Source organism: Cynocephalus volans, chromosome 15 (genome assembly GCF_027409185.1).
Source record: "Cynocephalus volans isolate mCynVol1 chromosome 15, mCynVol1.pri, whole genome shotgun sequence".
Taxonomy (NCBI): Eukaryota; Metazoa; Chordata; class Mammalia; order Dermoptera; family Cynocephalidae; genus Cynocephalus; species Cynocephalus volans.
The window spans coordinates 56,804,921-56,819,306 of NC_084474.1; the positions used below are offsets into that span (position 1 = coordinate 56,804,921).

The following is a 14,386-nucleotide window of genomic DNA, read 5'->3' on the forward strand; positions in this document are numbered from 1 at the left end:
GAGCTAAGAGAGAAAGGAAGGCAGGAAAGAAAGACCATAGCAGTGCGGTGGTCTTACAGAGGGAGAGAACATTCCTAGGGCTACAAAGCAGAGTGGGGCAGGAGGGGGAGGAGAGGGGGAAGGGGAGGAAGGTTGGTGGTTAATTGTGTGGGGACATGGGGTATAAAAGCAATTTCTGGTAATGGGTATGCTGCCAGTATGAATCTGGCCCACATCATGGGCACGAGGGGTGACAATTAGCTTTGTATCTCGTGAATATTCTTAGTAAGTAAATAAATAAATAAAATTACAAATTAGATATGATCCCTTCCTTTAGAGACATACAATGTACGAGAGAGACAAGATATGAACCTGTAAGTTAAAATGTGGGGAATAGGGTGAAAAATAGCATAAAAGTGGTGCCATGAAGTGCTACAGGATTTCAGAGGGGTAGTATCATGTTTGGACATGGCATCCAGGAAAGCCTTCATGGAATGCACAGTGTTTTAGCTGTTTTGGAAGTGTGGTAGGATTTCAAGAAGTAGAGAAGACAGGATTCAAATGAAGAGGAAGTGGGATGTTACAAGCTAGTTTGGAGAATGCCAAGTAGGCCAGATCATAGACTGCTTACGACTAGAGCATAGGTCATGTCTAAGGGATTGCAAAGCAAAGCTGGGGGTCAGGGTCAGGTTATGCAGGGCCCTCAAGGAGGATGACAGAGCCACTGAAGGTTTTCTTCAGGAAATTATACAATCCACCTGTTCCTTTAAGAACTTAGTAAAAGAGGTTCGAAGGAAGAGAAATTGAAGGCTGGAATTCCATTTAGGAATCTCTTTTAGTGGTTCAGGAAAGAATGGAGAAAATTAAATACACATTTATTAAGAGCTCACTATTTGTAAGTATTTATTTAAGTACAGGAGCTATAATATGCTATTTAATATAATATCCCACAACAACTTTGAAAGGTAGATAACATTAACTCCAATGTTCAGCAGAGGAGATTGAAGCTCAAAGAGATCAATACTTTGCCTAAGGTCACTGAGTTAGTTAAAAAAAAAAAGGGCCAGGAAGTGAGACTACAAAGCCCATGTTATCTTCGCTATATCAAGTTGTTAAAGGGCCTTCCTTTCATAAGCTCATGCAATTCAGGATAAGCTGTACAGTATTTTAGCTGTGCCACCAGTACAGACCTAGAAATAATCACATTTAGTAAGAAAATAATTCTGACAACAGACAGGTCCTCCTTGAAATCAGAAATTAGAGAGAATCTTAACAACCACAAAAACAACCAAACAACCACAGAAACTTTCCGTCTAGATTGAGCTTCTAACACTTCTAACACTTCTGAGTGTCTTATCCTTATCTGTCTGGATCTCCAGGAGCAAAACCAGGGTCTGGCACTATAGGTGTTCAGAGAAAAAGCTGTTGTATTGAATCAAACCTGTGATTCATGCTACATATTTTCTGTTCTCAACAGAAGCTCCAAGGAAACAAAATAGTTTGCGTGGTTCTAAGATTTCAACTCAGAGAGTTGTTTCCATAGATGAGATCCACCCCATGTCCTGGGACAAATTCTGCTCCTAGTCAGGAGAATGTGAAAATTAGACCAGAAGGCCAGCAGTATGGCCTCCAGTCAGCCTTGCTGCCAGTCCTGCTCTGTTCCTCCATCCAAGTTGTTAATTCTTGGTATTCCTTCTCTCCACTAGGATCAAGCTCTTTCTTTCAACTTTTAGCAGCTGCAACCCTGTCTTGCTCACTAGGCCAGCATCCCTGTTCTTTGAACTTTGCCCACATTTTGATTCCTTATTTCTCCAACAAAATATAAAACATGGCAAGACCTTTCTGATCCCAACTCTTTGTTTGCTGAAACCTGCCAGACTTCCTTCATGTTTATATGTCAAATCCACTGCCTGGACCCTGAAACTGTCTCAGATCTCCTGGACTACTTCAGTTGGCCTGTAGAGTCATCCAGCTCTCCCTGGTCTTGCCTGTGCTTCTGCCTGAGAAAATGAGTTTTGACAATAGTCATTGCAGTATTAGTGGTAATACTCATATAGCACTTGCTATATGCTAGGCACTGTTATACATGTTTTACAAATATCAATTCTTATAATCATCGCATTATTATTAATCTTATTTTATTGTTGTAAAAAACCCCCCGAGGCTGAGAGGTTAAGTAATTTGTCTAATGTGACGCTGTTTGCAAGTGGCAGAGCAAGAACCTGAACCCAAATATTCTGGCTGTAGTTCATCCTCTTGAACTATTACACAGTCCTGTTTCTCTAAGAGCACAGAGAAATTAGAGAACATGCCACTAGTGAATGCATTTACTAACTTAGATGCCCTATTTGATAAAATTGACATAATATTACTACTAATAATCACCAGACTTAAGTTAATAAATGTATTAACATTTAGCTATAAATCTGAACCTAAAAATCAGTTGGAAAGAAGCCCTTACATGATGCTAAAACTTTAATATATGAGTATTCTCATTCTGATTGAAAATCTACAGATATTCTGCATTTAGGCAACTTTAATAAGACAGTAGAATTCAATGATATTGCTATTTCATTTAGCAAAAATAATCAAAGAATACTGGCAGAAAACATAATCATGAATATGTCCTTGATAGGAGGGGAAACGAATCTGAGGACTTAAGAATCAAAGTAGAGACTGCTGGCATCTTGGCAATCTGGATTGTTCTGCACACTCTAGTTCATTTGACAAAATGATGACATGTTTCATTGCTATGAATTCAGAAGATGAACATCGGACTAAATGTATTAAAAACAGGAATTTAGATAATAATTAAATGACTGAGGTGGTTGCTTGAAGAGAAAAAGGTGGCCAGTGTGACTGGAGCATAGGGACAAAGGGGAAGACTGGTATGAGTTCCAGTCAGAAAGGTGTACAGAGCCCAGTCACAGACCACCGAAAGAGACTTGAATTTTGTTCTAAAGTATCAGGAAAAGCCACAACAGGGTTTTAAGTTAGGGGAGTGATGTGATATGACCTAGATTTTAAAAATATCACTGTAGCTGCTGTTTGGAGAATCCATTACAAGTAGTCAAGAATGGACACATAAAGACCAGCTGGGCAGCTACTGTAGTGGGGAACAGACGATGGTATTTTGGACTCAAGCTGTACCAGTAGAAACGGAGAGAAGTAGGTGGAATAGGGACATATTTTGAAGGTAGAATGGACAGTACTTGTTGATGGGTTAGATATGGGGAGTTAGGGAAGGAGAGCAATGAGGAATGACTCCTAGGTTTTGAGTGGATGGTTGTGTGACCTAGTAAACTGGTGGAAGACTAAGAGAGAAACAAATTTTAGGAGAAATTCAGATCAGCAGAATATTAATAAGTATAATAATAAAACAGTGATATGCACAATGACATTTACATTAAACTCAGGGAAATAAGCAACAAACTTTCATAAAATCACAGGCAATATGATCACTGATTAAATGGTTTTCCTTGATAGGAAAATCAGCCTACTTCAAGCCAAGACCATTTTTTAGCTCTGGAAATGAAGATTACTGTCATCCAGTTCTGGCATTATATTATATGGGCATATTTTACTTCACAGAGCAGTTCTAGAAGCTCCGAAGAGTGTCAACACATGGTAGGCACTAGATAAGTGTGTACTGAAATGAATGACACTTACTTGTCTCATTACCCTGGAACCTATCCCCAACAGGATATCACATAAGAGACAATGTAAACTACCCACAACAGGATGAACAGTGGAATTGAGAACTGTGGAAATCACCATGTACCATGAATATGAATTACATTATTTCTTTATTTTAAAATTTCTTTTGTCTGTGTGTGTGCATTTCTCTCTGATAGTATTCACGTAAGAAATAAGTGTATTACAAACATTTTTCCTAATATATGAGCAGTACTTTCCCACAATGTTTTTATTTTAAAACGAACAGTTATTACATACCTGTAGCACATCACCAAGGTCTGCTGTGCTAATATCTGGATCCTCTGTGGTGTTGAAAGGCACAGGAGTTATTCGTACAAGGGTGAGCACTCTAGATTCTGGATACCTCCATAACATCATCCCTGGGCTATCTTCAGTTTCATTATAAAACAAGACTTCATAGACACCAGGCAGTTTCAAAGGTTCTGTCAAATAAAAGTACAACTAATTGTATGCTTTTAAAGGGGAACAGGTGGCTTATTAAAGAAAGGGAAAATTGTGAGAATAAAAGAAAAGAATATAAAGAAGCTAGATGACCGTTTTTATGCAGTGGAGACAAAAAGAAATCAAGAAATTCCCTTAAGAGATATTGAATGGTAATGAACTATTTTTGTACTGCAACTATTAATGCACTTTTCAAGTGATCTTGATGTGTTATCAGTCATTGTGCATTTAAAACACACACACACACACACACACACACACACACACACACACTCTCTCTCTCTCTCTCTCTCTCTCTCATACTGAAGCTACTGCTACTTACCAGCATCTTGTATATACTGAAATAGACCTGTCCGTAGGTCATCTGAACTGTATTCACTTTTAAAGGTCTGATTCTTGTCCATAGGAGATGGCATTTGAGGCGCCGGTTCAGAAACTTGCACTTCAAAATTTGCCTCCTCATTAAGGTATCCATTGAGTAATTCATGTAGAAGAACTAAACAATTCAAATGTTCTTGACCCCAGAAGACCTTTAAAATCATATGAAAAATTTTGGTGGTTTTTAAATACAAACATTTCTTGAGGATAATTGGTACAATCATGTGTGAATTAATGTAAGACTGTTAATTAGGCTCAATTTAATTACTGATAATAAACTATAATTTCTAAGAAGTAATTAACCTACAGGATGAAATTCTATTACGTGAGTAGATACATAACAAGAAAATCAATTATATCATATATTGTAAGAATAACAATACATTTTAAATGGTATGTTGATGATGAAATTATGTTGCTGTGTGTAATGTTTATGAGTTAATTTAGCTAAGAGGGAAAAGAACACCTACTACACTCCAAGAGAAGACAATGAAGATCCTCTAGGCCAAAATGTTAATAAAATAATAATAATAACCTTGTGAAATAGCTTCCTACATTTTGTCATGAGATTAAATAAACAATCCTGATTATAGGGTTCCGTTCTTTGTACTTTTACTCTTCAGAGAAAAAGAGAGGGAACCTGCTCAATGAAACTGAACTTAGAAGGCTCCCAACTTCTTTGTGTAATGAGAATGTGCCAACAAACAGTATTGATTCCACAGCCCCTGAGAATCAACTGCACAGGAGCTACCATAGAGTTTTAGAACAAAAGGACTTGGTGCTTCCTCTAAAGGAGAAGATTAAGTTTTCTTTTTCTGGGGCTGAGCCCGTGGCGCACTTGGTAGAGTGCCGCGCTGGCAGTGCGGCGACGCTCCCACCGCGGGTTCAGATCCTATATAGGACTGACCGGTGCACTCACTGGCTGAGTGCCGGTCACGAAAAAACGACAAAAAAAAAAAAAAAAAAAAGTTTTCTTTTTCTGCATGTAAATGATATTAGTCTATAACAGATTTATGACCAGTAGGTAATTAATGATCAATGTCAGAGTTTAAAAATTTCAATAATGTTAAGCTTCTGTGAATATATTAAATAAAGGCAATATAACTATTAATTCTAAGAGAACCAGATAACACAGAGAACACAAAAGAATATACAGAGGTGGAAAAGAATATCCCTATACTTTGTGGGTAAGTTTTAAACCCTAGGCTTAGGTTCTTCTCTGGAATTAAGGCATTTCAGAAATGAAAGTAAGAGACACAACACTAAGTCTACTTTTGTTCTCATCCATCTTATTTTTATCAGATGCTGAAAAATAAAAATAGGTGAAAAGTCAAGTTGAAAAATAGAAATAGGTGAAAAGCCATAAGCCAGCCTTCAAATGTCAAAAAGACAGTCATTAACTATAATGTAGAGATGACATACTTAATTTTTTCTCTTATTGCTGTTTTTAATGTGGAGTTACTTTGCTACCTTGGAAAAAAGGTAATACAATTAATATTCTCGATAAAGCAACACAAAACCATGTGCTTATTGCTAAATATGTGATGATTTCTAACAGATGCTGAAAATCTCTAAAGCAACACAAAGCAATAAGTTATTAGGATTTCCCCAAATCTTGCTCTGAGTCATTAAGAAAAGTTGGGGCAATCCAACTTTTAGACAAAAATAAGAAATTCATGTTTAATATGCCTCCAGTACTGACAAATTAGTCATTTCAATTTTCTATCACTGTAAATCCTCAAACTTTTTGGATTCGTGTCAAGTTTGGAGGACATCAAATCACAAACATTAGATTAAAACCTATCTAAATGAAAAATTATCAAGAAATAAGTTGGATACCCTCACACATTCCATACTTGCTGTATGACAATGCATACGAAGTTGTAATATGACATATATCAAGTGTTAGTAATCAGACATCACAACATCTAAGAAACCTACTATTAGGAAATGATTCTTGTATATTGCCAGTGACACTCTGCTAGAGACAGGTTCACTACTATGTAATTAGAAAAGTCTACACATTAAAAAAAGTTTGATTCACCAATTCCACTCCCAGTTTTATAACCAAGAGAAGTGAAAACATATGTCCACACAGACATATGTACAGAAATGTTCATGGCAACATTATTCATAATAGCCAAAAGTGGAAAGAACCCAAATGTCCATCAACTGATGAATGGATACATAAAATGTGGTATATACATACAATGGAATATTATTCAGCCATAAAAAGGAATAAAATACTGACACCTACTGAAATATGGATGAATCTTAAAAACATTATGCTATGTGAAAGAAATCAATTATAAAAGTCCATATATTATATGTTTCCACTTATATGAAATGAGCAGAATAGGCAACTCTGTAGACACATAAAGCAGATCAGTGGTACATAGGCCTACAGGGGAGTTAGAGAGTAACGGGGAATGACTGCTAATGGGTACAGGGTTTTTTTGGCGTGCTAGTGAAAATGTTCTAAAATTGACTGTGGTAATGGTTGTATAACTTTGGGAATATACTAAAAAAACACTGAATCGTACATTTTAAATAGGTGAATTATATGGCATATAAATTATATCTTAATAAAGTTATTAAAAATTCAATAAGATGGCAATCTGACAATATCCTTTTTCACCACACAAGATTTAAAATTTATGGAAATAGTTTGAAAAATGAACAAAGGCTAGTTAAAAACTTATGGGAAAAATATGGCCAATCCCCACAGACCTGTAGCAGACCTCCTCTTAAATCGACAGATATTTTTGGTATGGATTGTTCTGGGCCTGGATTGCCACTGTGTTTACACCATTTAGCTTCCAGACTGGCAGTAGCACAACATGGTCCCATCAGAATCCGACTTCTTTCTTTGAGACTTGTTTTAAGGAGAAAATCATTTATGCTGAGTAAAAATGATGACCCAAGAATTATGCCTGAGAGGAAAAAAAGAAAAAGAAGAAATGGAAAGGGGTATATATTATCATTCTTCCTTGTCAAAAAAGTGTCTGGGAAACAACTGTCTGTATTTTTTAAGATTGTTAATTCATCCTTTGTTAGACTCTTTTATTTCAGTTGGCTTTCCACCACAGTTTCATGCCATTTATATAGAACTAGTTATGAAGCAGGTAAACATCATTCACATTCTTAACAATGCAATATTTGCCAAACATTATGACTTTTTCCATCTGTGAGCATTTTAAGTTTTATGAATAGAGACGTTTTCATTAAATTGTGCAAGTTTTCAAACAACTACATTAAGAATAAGAACAGCTGCTTCATTTGTCTATCGTTAACATGATCAGAAAGGGCAATTTTCTGTGATTTCTTACAGTAACATAGTACAGTATATTACTTTGCTAGACACTCAGGTTTTTGACTGGCCCATGTTAAAATTCAAAACAATCAAAATATATAACATGTGTTTTCTAAAAATTTTAGTTTAATCCAAACTTCACACATCATAACCACTTGAAGTTTACAAAGTTTTAAAAACAGATAGTGGCAGGTTAGATTTATGAGAAAAACTATATGATATAGTTCAAAGTAAATACACCCAGAAAAGGAATATACTTTGAAACGTAGGTTTTCTTTTGAACTTAAACTAAGAGTGTAGATCAAAACCTTTTCATAAAACTAACGACACACTTTAAGATATTTAGATGCAAACTTAGAGTGGTGAGTTAACTTTTCTCCCAAGGAGCTCATATTCTAAATTGTCATTGTGAATATTAAATTTCACCAGACCACGTCTGTAATGCTCATGGCTTATTTTTCTAATGATATTTGATCCTTAAAAAAGATGAAAGATTAAAAAACACCTTAGGCTCACAGTATACACATGTTTCAAAGTACAGTACCCACATTGACTTTTCAATTCTGTGGAGACCTGAAAACTTCATATATGTTGTATGTTTCTACTGCAGAAATAAGATGCACAACCTCTAATCCTCCAGAGAAGGCATCATACCCACAAAAGCATAGAGCTGAGGCTTCTGTTAAAAAATTATCATGGTGGAAATCAGTTTCTTAAATTTTTTCATCAAATATTTTGTGCCACTGAAACTTGTTTTATTTACACAGTTACTTTGAAATAACTAAATAAAAAATAAAACAGAAAATAAAAAAACAGAAATGAGCCCCCCAAATACCCAAGAATCAAAACCCATCTTTTAAAACAAAGTTTATAACTTGTCATAACTTCCTGGCTTAACTGCATTCGTTTCCTGAAATATTTAAGATTTCTCAGCAAAATATCTGTTTAAATACCTGTTAAATGAAGCATATCAATTCATCATCCAGAAATTTGTCAAAATGAGATTATAAAAGTATAAGGGAATGTCAGGTTTACCTCACCCTTTATTCTCAAATACATGCATCTTCATACCCTACACTGACATACCCAATTATCTGGCAGTAATCTTCAAATGAATGTCCTAGTGGTTCCCCATACACAAAGTGTTTAATACCAAAGCCCTCTTAGGCTGCTTATTTTATTTAATGGTTATTATTATCTCTCCAGGCACCCAGATAGAAAAATCCTGGGCCCTCTTTGAAGGTTCTTCCTTCCTTGGATAATTTTCCAAGACTTATCGATTTCTATTTCATTCTCTCTTAACTACATTATTTTAAAATGTCAAGGAACAGAGACCTTAGTAATCTAAGTGATTAAAAGGGAGCCCTAGTAGACTGACTGTCATGTAGGCAAGGATCGTGTTACCCAGTGTAGTACTGGGCACAACAGTAGCTATTCAGGACATGTTCCACTGAACTGAATTGACAGTTTAGAATCTGATCCTCTTTTCAGCTGCCTCAACATGTTTCTTAATTGGCAGAGAGGAAATAAAAGTGCCTAAACATTTGGCATTCTTCCTTCTGTATCACTGTAACAGAATAATAAGGCTGGATGAAAGAGACCTTAGAAGCCATCTACTCCAAATCCTCTTCCTTTGAAAAAAATACACATACACACACAAAAATTCTTATTTTAAAATAACTTTCCATATACCCTTTACTCAGCTATATAACTATAGTACGTATAATAAAACCAGGAAATTCATGTTGATATAATACAATTAAGTAATCTATAGGTCTTATTTAAATTTTGCCATTTTTCCCACCTATTTCCTTTTTCTGGTAGAGGATCCAACATAGAATCCCCAATGAGTTTAGTTAAGTCTCCTTAGTCTTCTTTAATCTATGACAGATCTTACACCTTTCTTTGTCTTTCATGATCTTGATACTTTTAATATTCCAGGCCAATTATTCTACAGAGTGTTTGTCAATTTGTGTTTATCTGATGTTTTCTCATGATTAGTTATGCATTTTTGGCAAGAATATCACAGCACTGATGTCCTTAGTGCATCATATTATAAGGGGTACATAATACTGATGTTTTATTACTGGTAATATTAACTCTGGTCTCATGACTAAAGTGGTCTCTCACAGATTTTGCCACTGTAAAGTTACCATTTCCCCCTACATAAATAATAAATATCTTTTTTATCAGACTTTCACCCACCTATGTTAGCATACATCTACGTTTCTCACTTGTAGTGATTATTACTGTGGTGTGTGATAATGATGGTTTCCTATTTCCCTTATTTAAAGCTGCCCCCTGTATCCCATTTCCTAGTTAAATCATTTTATTTGTATGGATTCATGAATATTCATTTTATGCGTTATAACCCAATACTGTCATTATTCACTTTGCTGCAAAAATTGAGCCAGCTTTGACCATTGGGAGCTCCTTCAAGTTGGCTCCTGTCTCCCTTCGATATATCCCCCATCATTTTTTGAGAACTTCTCTACTTTCTGGACACAAGATGTTTCAGTCTCATTTTGTATTTTCCCCATCCTATCTCTGGCATTGGCCATTTCTCCAAGGAGTTTAGGTTTCTTTTTTTGAAGAATGGTATCTAGAAACCAAAATCTGAATGGTAGAGTATGCACATTTCTACTGGGATGTCTAGGCACTCTCAGCAGAAAGAGCTAAGAAGTATATATATATGTATACTAATCCATGTATATATACACATCTATATGTGTTTCTGTATCTATCCATCAGTAAATATGTTAAAAAATATGAATTTATACTGATACCTCTGATTGTAATCCAGCACCACAGGGCACTTTCTAGCCTCCCTTTCCTTATTCGTAACCTTTTTCCAGGATTGTGAGAAACCTGCTGAGTACCCCTTTTGATGTGTTTGTTTCCAAAATGCCCTAAAATATCACTTGGAGGAGTCAAAATTAAAGCAAAAGAACTAAGACAGACATAAAGAACAACTTCATAGAAGCAAAGGTAATTATCAAAGAAAAGACTATCAACAGAAAGGGCTGATACTTATTTCTGAAATCTCTGTAAGAACAGGCTTGACAATATTTTGCCTGCAACATACAGATAAATAAGACTGCCTTTCTCACTTTATAGCAGCTTCATTTATATAAGAAAATTTGTAAGCATATGATAAAATCTTATCCTTGCAGAGATAACACAGGACATACAGATTTAAGATCTTACTAGATATTTCAACTATGCAGGAACTACTTCATAATACTGATTTTGTACTGTCTAAATTACTTTCTGAGGTTGTGTCTAAAAAATTAGCCTTAGAATGAAAAAACCTGTATCGTCATACCTTACATATATTATTCAGAAAGTGACTACTCTCAAAGAACTTGAGTAGGGTTGATGGGAGGCTCTTCTTAACCTCTGAAAGTTACACAATTATAAGTATCTATTAACTGGGGTAAGGAGAGAATGAAAAAGAATTGTAGACTTGAATTATTACAAAAACAAATATAGAAATGTTGACAGCTTTTGTGTCACTGTATACACTGTTAAACACATGAACACTTCCCTATTGTCATATAAATCCTATTCTTTTTTGCTTGGGCAGAGAAAATGGGATAGCTAGAATTCTCAAGAGAACAGAGCTGAAGGTAGGGACTGAAACCTCAGGAAAATGGGACAAAATTAGGAAGCCATTGGTCAGGAAAACATGTGGAATCCTGGAACAAGAAGAAAGAAACTGGGTCAGACTCAGGTGAGCACTGAGGAGGCATGGACGAGGTAAAATGTGCCTGAGATACTGAGACCTTTCAATTGAGGCAGGTACTGACCCAGCTATAGCTATATTCCAGTGACAGCAGGATCCAGTACCTGATTTTCCAGGAAGTAGTCATAGCAGGACTGGGAACTTGCCATACTTTATGGATTTTCATGTTTGGTATTCTCTGGAGTTTGATTTGGTTCAGGAATGAGCATGAGATCCAGTGAAAACTCTGAGGTATAATAATTCTTTGGGGAAGTGACCTGGTCCCTGGTCTTGAAGTTAAGATAATGAAGGCCCCAGAGCTGCTGGCAGCTACCAGGTGGAGCCTGAGGCTGAAGCAGTGTAATATAGAAGGAAGAAACCTAATGGATTTGCCATGCCTAAGAACAGTACTGGTTTGGAAATTTTCACCTATGTGACACTGCTTAAACCAGCTTAGGTTGGATTTTCTGCCACTTGCTACCCAAAGTGTCCCAAGTGATTCACATCTTCTAACCAATGGGATTTCATAGGGTAATCCTCAATCTTCTATTCTCTATCTGATCTCCTCTTTCAGTGAGCTTCTGTACTCTCATGGCTTTAATGATAATTTCTGTTCTTATGATAACTAGGCCTAATGTCTTAAACAAGTGCTACTCCCATGCTTTTAAATGTCTGTGAGGAAACTGGGTATCGTGGATCACCTTCAATTTGATATTTATGCATGCATGTATTCATTATTCAACCAACATTTACCAGTTATCTACTATATATTGGGTATACAAAGATAAATAATTCGCAATTTTCCTTCACATCAGATTCTTCCTTGGCAATTTGTTAGCCTCAAGTTCTGAGATCTCAAGTACTAGGTAAAAAAAAAAGACAACCAACAACATTTATAATATTGACTTTGTTAAGCATATGAACTGTTGAAGAACATGAATACTTCCCTGTATCACACAAACCCTATTATATTTTGCTTTCTTTTTATTCACTTTATGTGCTTAAATTTTATTCAACTAATGTGAATCAATTCTTTCACTCTAATTATTTCATTGAGCGGCTATGTGTAAGTCACTGTTCATTTTTTCTTTCTGCGCTCTTTCATTCTTTTTCCCAATAACTTACCCCTCACTCTACTAATTTTTCTAATTCTTTTACAGTCTGTACCTGCCTATATCTCAGGCTTACCAGCACTGACCAAACACATGCATGATGTTGTTTAAACACACGGATAACAATGAGAATTGAAGAAGATGCTACTGTTGACAGCGAGAACAAAGAAACAGGCATTACCTAAAGGCGTTAAGAAAACAGATGACCTATAGATTTAAATGTGCCCTGCCTGATCCCTTTTGTCATACACCTATAAGAAAATTAGGCGTGGCTCACTTTTGAGACGTACACAACAATTCAACTCATCCCCATGTGCGCCTTCCCTGCCCACCACACTTACTACGTACACCAACTTGCTGTGACTCTGCTCCTCAGGAGGGGACTCTGTTATCTGTGGCACCACGGAAAGGTTCACCCCCAATCAGCTTTTAAGTTTAAAACTAGTCTTAGCTTTCTTATGAACATTTCCTGATACATTTTTAAAAAGTTACAATATAATAACAGAAAAACAGTCCAAGTGGTTTTAGTCTTGGTGTAAGTAACCAGTATTAAGAGACTGTGGTGATCTCTTAATAATAAAGAGTGGTGATGAATTTCACAAAGGGTCATTGACAGATGGTACATCAAACTTTACATTTTTACCACAAAATATGAAAATAATCCGTGGGACTCATAATGGGGTTATTAATCCTCCGTTACTCTTTCTTTTACTCTGAGAAGCTAGCCTATGGGACATCATCCCTTCCTTTCCCCCCCCATCAATAAACATACTAAATACCTTCCTAAGGATAAAATTAATATTATTTCATACATCACACCACACATAAGCCCAGGGCCACAGAGAATACTCAGAGTTCATGTAAACTGGATATTTATTCACTCAAAATGTGGTATAAATGGCAACAGAAGGTGAGTTTAATAAGCATGTGTTACTCTTCCTTGTGAAATAATGCACTGTTGTATAAGATGCCTAAAAGTAAAAATTATAAAGAGCTATCTTAGCTATGAAACACTGGAAAAGGCTGAATAATTTTGTAAAATTCTGTGTGCATGTGTGTTTACAGCAAATATTGATAAAATGTTTATCTTTGTTCTAGCTGGTGAGTACACAGGTGTTTTATGTGTTATCCTTTATATTTTTTGTACTTTTAATTTTTTCCCCTAAATTTCCAAAAATAAGAGTGAAAACAAAAAATTAAAGAAATATGCTGCAAAAGCTTAGGATTTAAAATTATCACTTTAAATTTTGAAAGCATGAATATTATTAAAGTTACTTACCCAGTTACCAATCTTTTTCTGGTGGCTGGTCAGTTCAGGGATTGAAACCTTGACCTTGATATTATTAGCACCACACTGTAACATCTAACCAACTGAGCTAGCACATCAGGTCAGCTCATCAGGTCATTTTTTCAAACTTTAAATTCTGAAATAATTTTGGGCTTTCAGTAAAGTTAATCTAACATACTTCACCCAACTTCCCTTAATGTTAACAATTTACGTAAACCAGAGAATTATTCACAAAAACCAGTAAATTAACAGCGATACAAAACTAATAATTTATAGACTTTCTTTGAATCTCATTAGTTTCTTCTCTAATGTCCTAATCTGTTCCAGGATCTCATGTAGCATTTAGCAACTGTGTGATCAGGTCATTTTGATCGCATATAGAACCTCTTCCCTCTACCTCCTTTGATTTAACAGAATGCTTTTCTGCTGGATTT

General features: G+C 35.7%; 1 protein-coding gene across 2 annotated transcripts in view; it reads right to left on the bottom strand.

Moving 5' to 3' along the window:
* The window catches only part of VPS13B (vacuolar protein sorting 13 homolog B), a 794,525-nt gene that overhangs the window by 137,908 nt on the left and 642,231 nt on the right, over positions 1–14,386 (bottom strand). For both annotated transcript variants that reach the window (XM_063079322.1, XM_063079323.1), the window contains exons 37-39: positions 7,246–7,448; positions 4,460–4,667; positions 3,934–4,118 (exon numbers count right to left, since the gene is read on the bottom strand). In XM_063079322.1, coding sequence (XP_062935392.1) covers positions 3,934–4,118; positions 4,460–4,667; positions 7,246–7,448 — 596 coding nt within the window. The remainder of the gene's footprint in view (positions 1–3,933; positions 4,119–4,459; positions 4,668–7,245; positions 7,449–14,386) is intronic.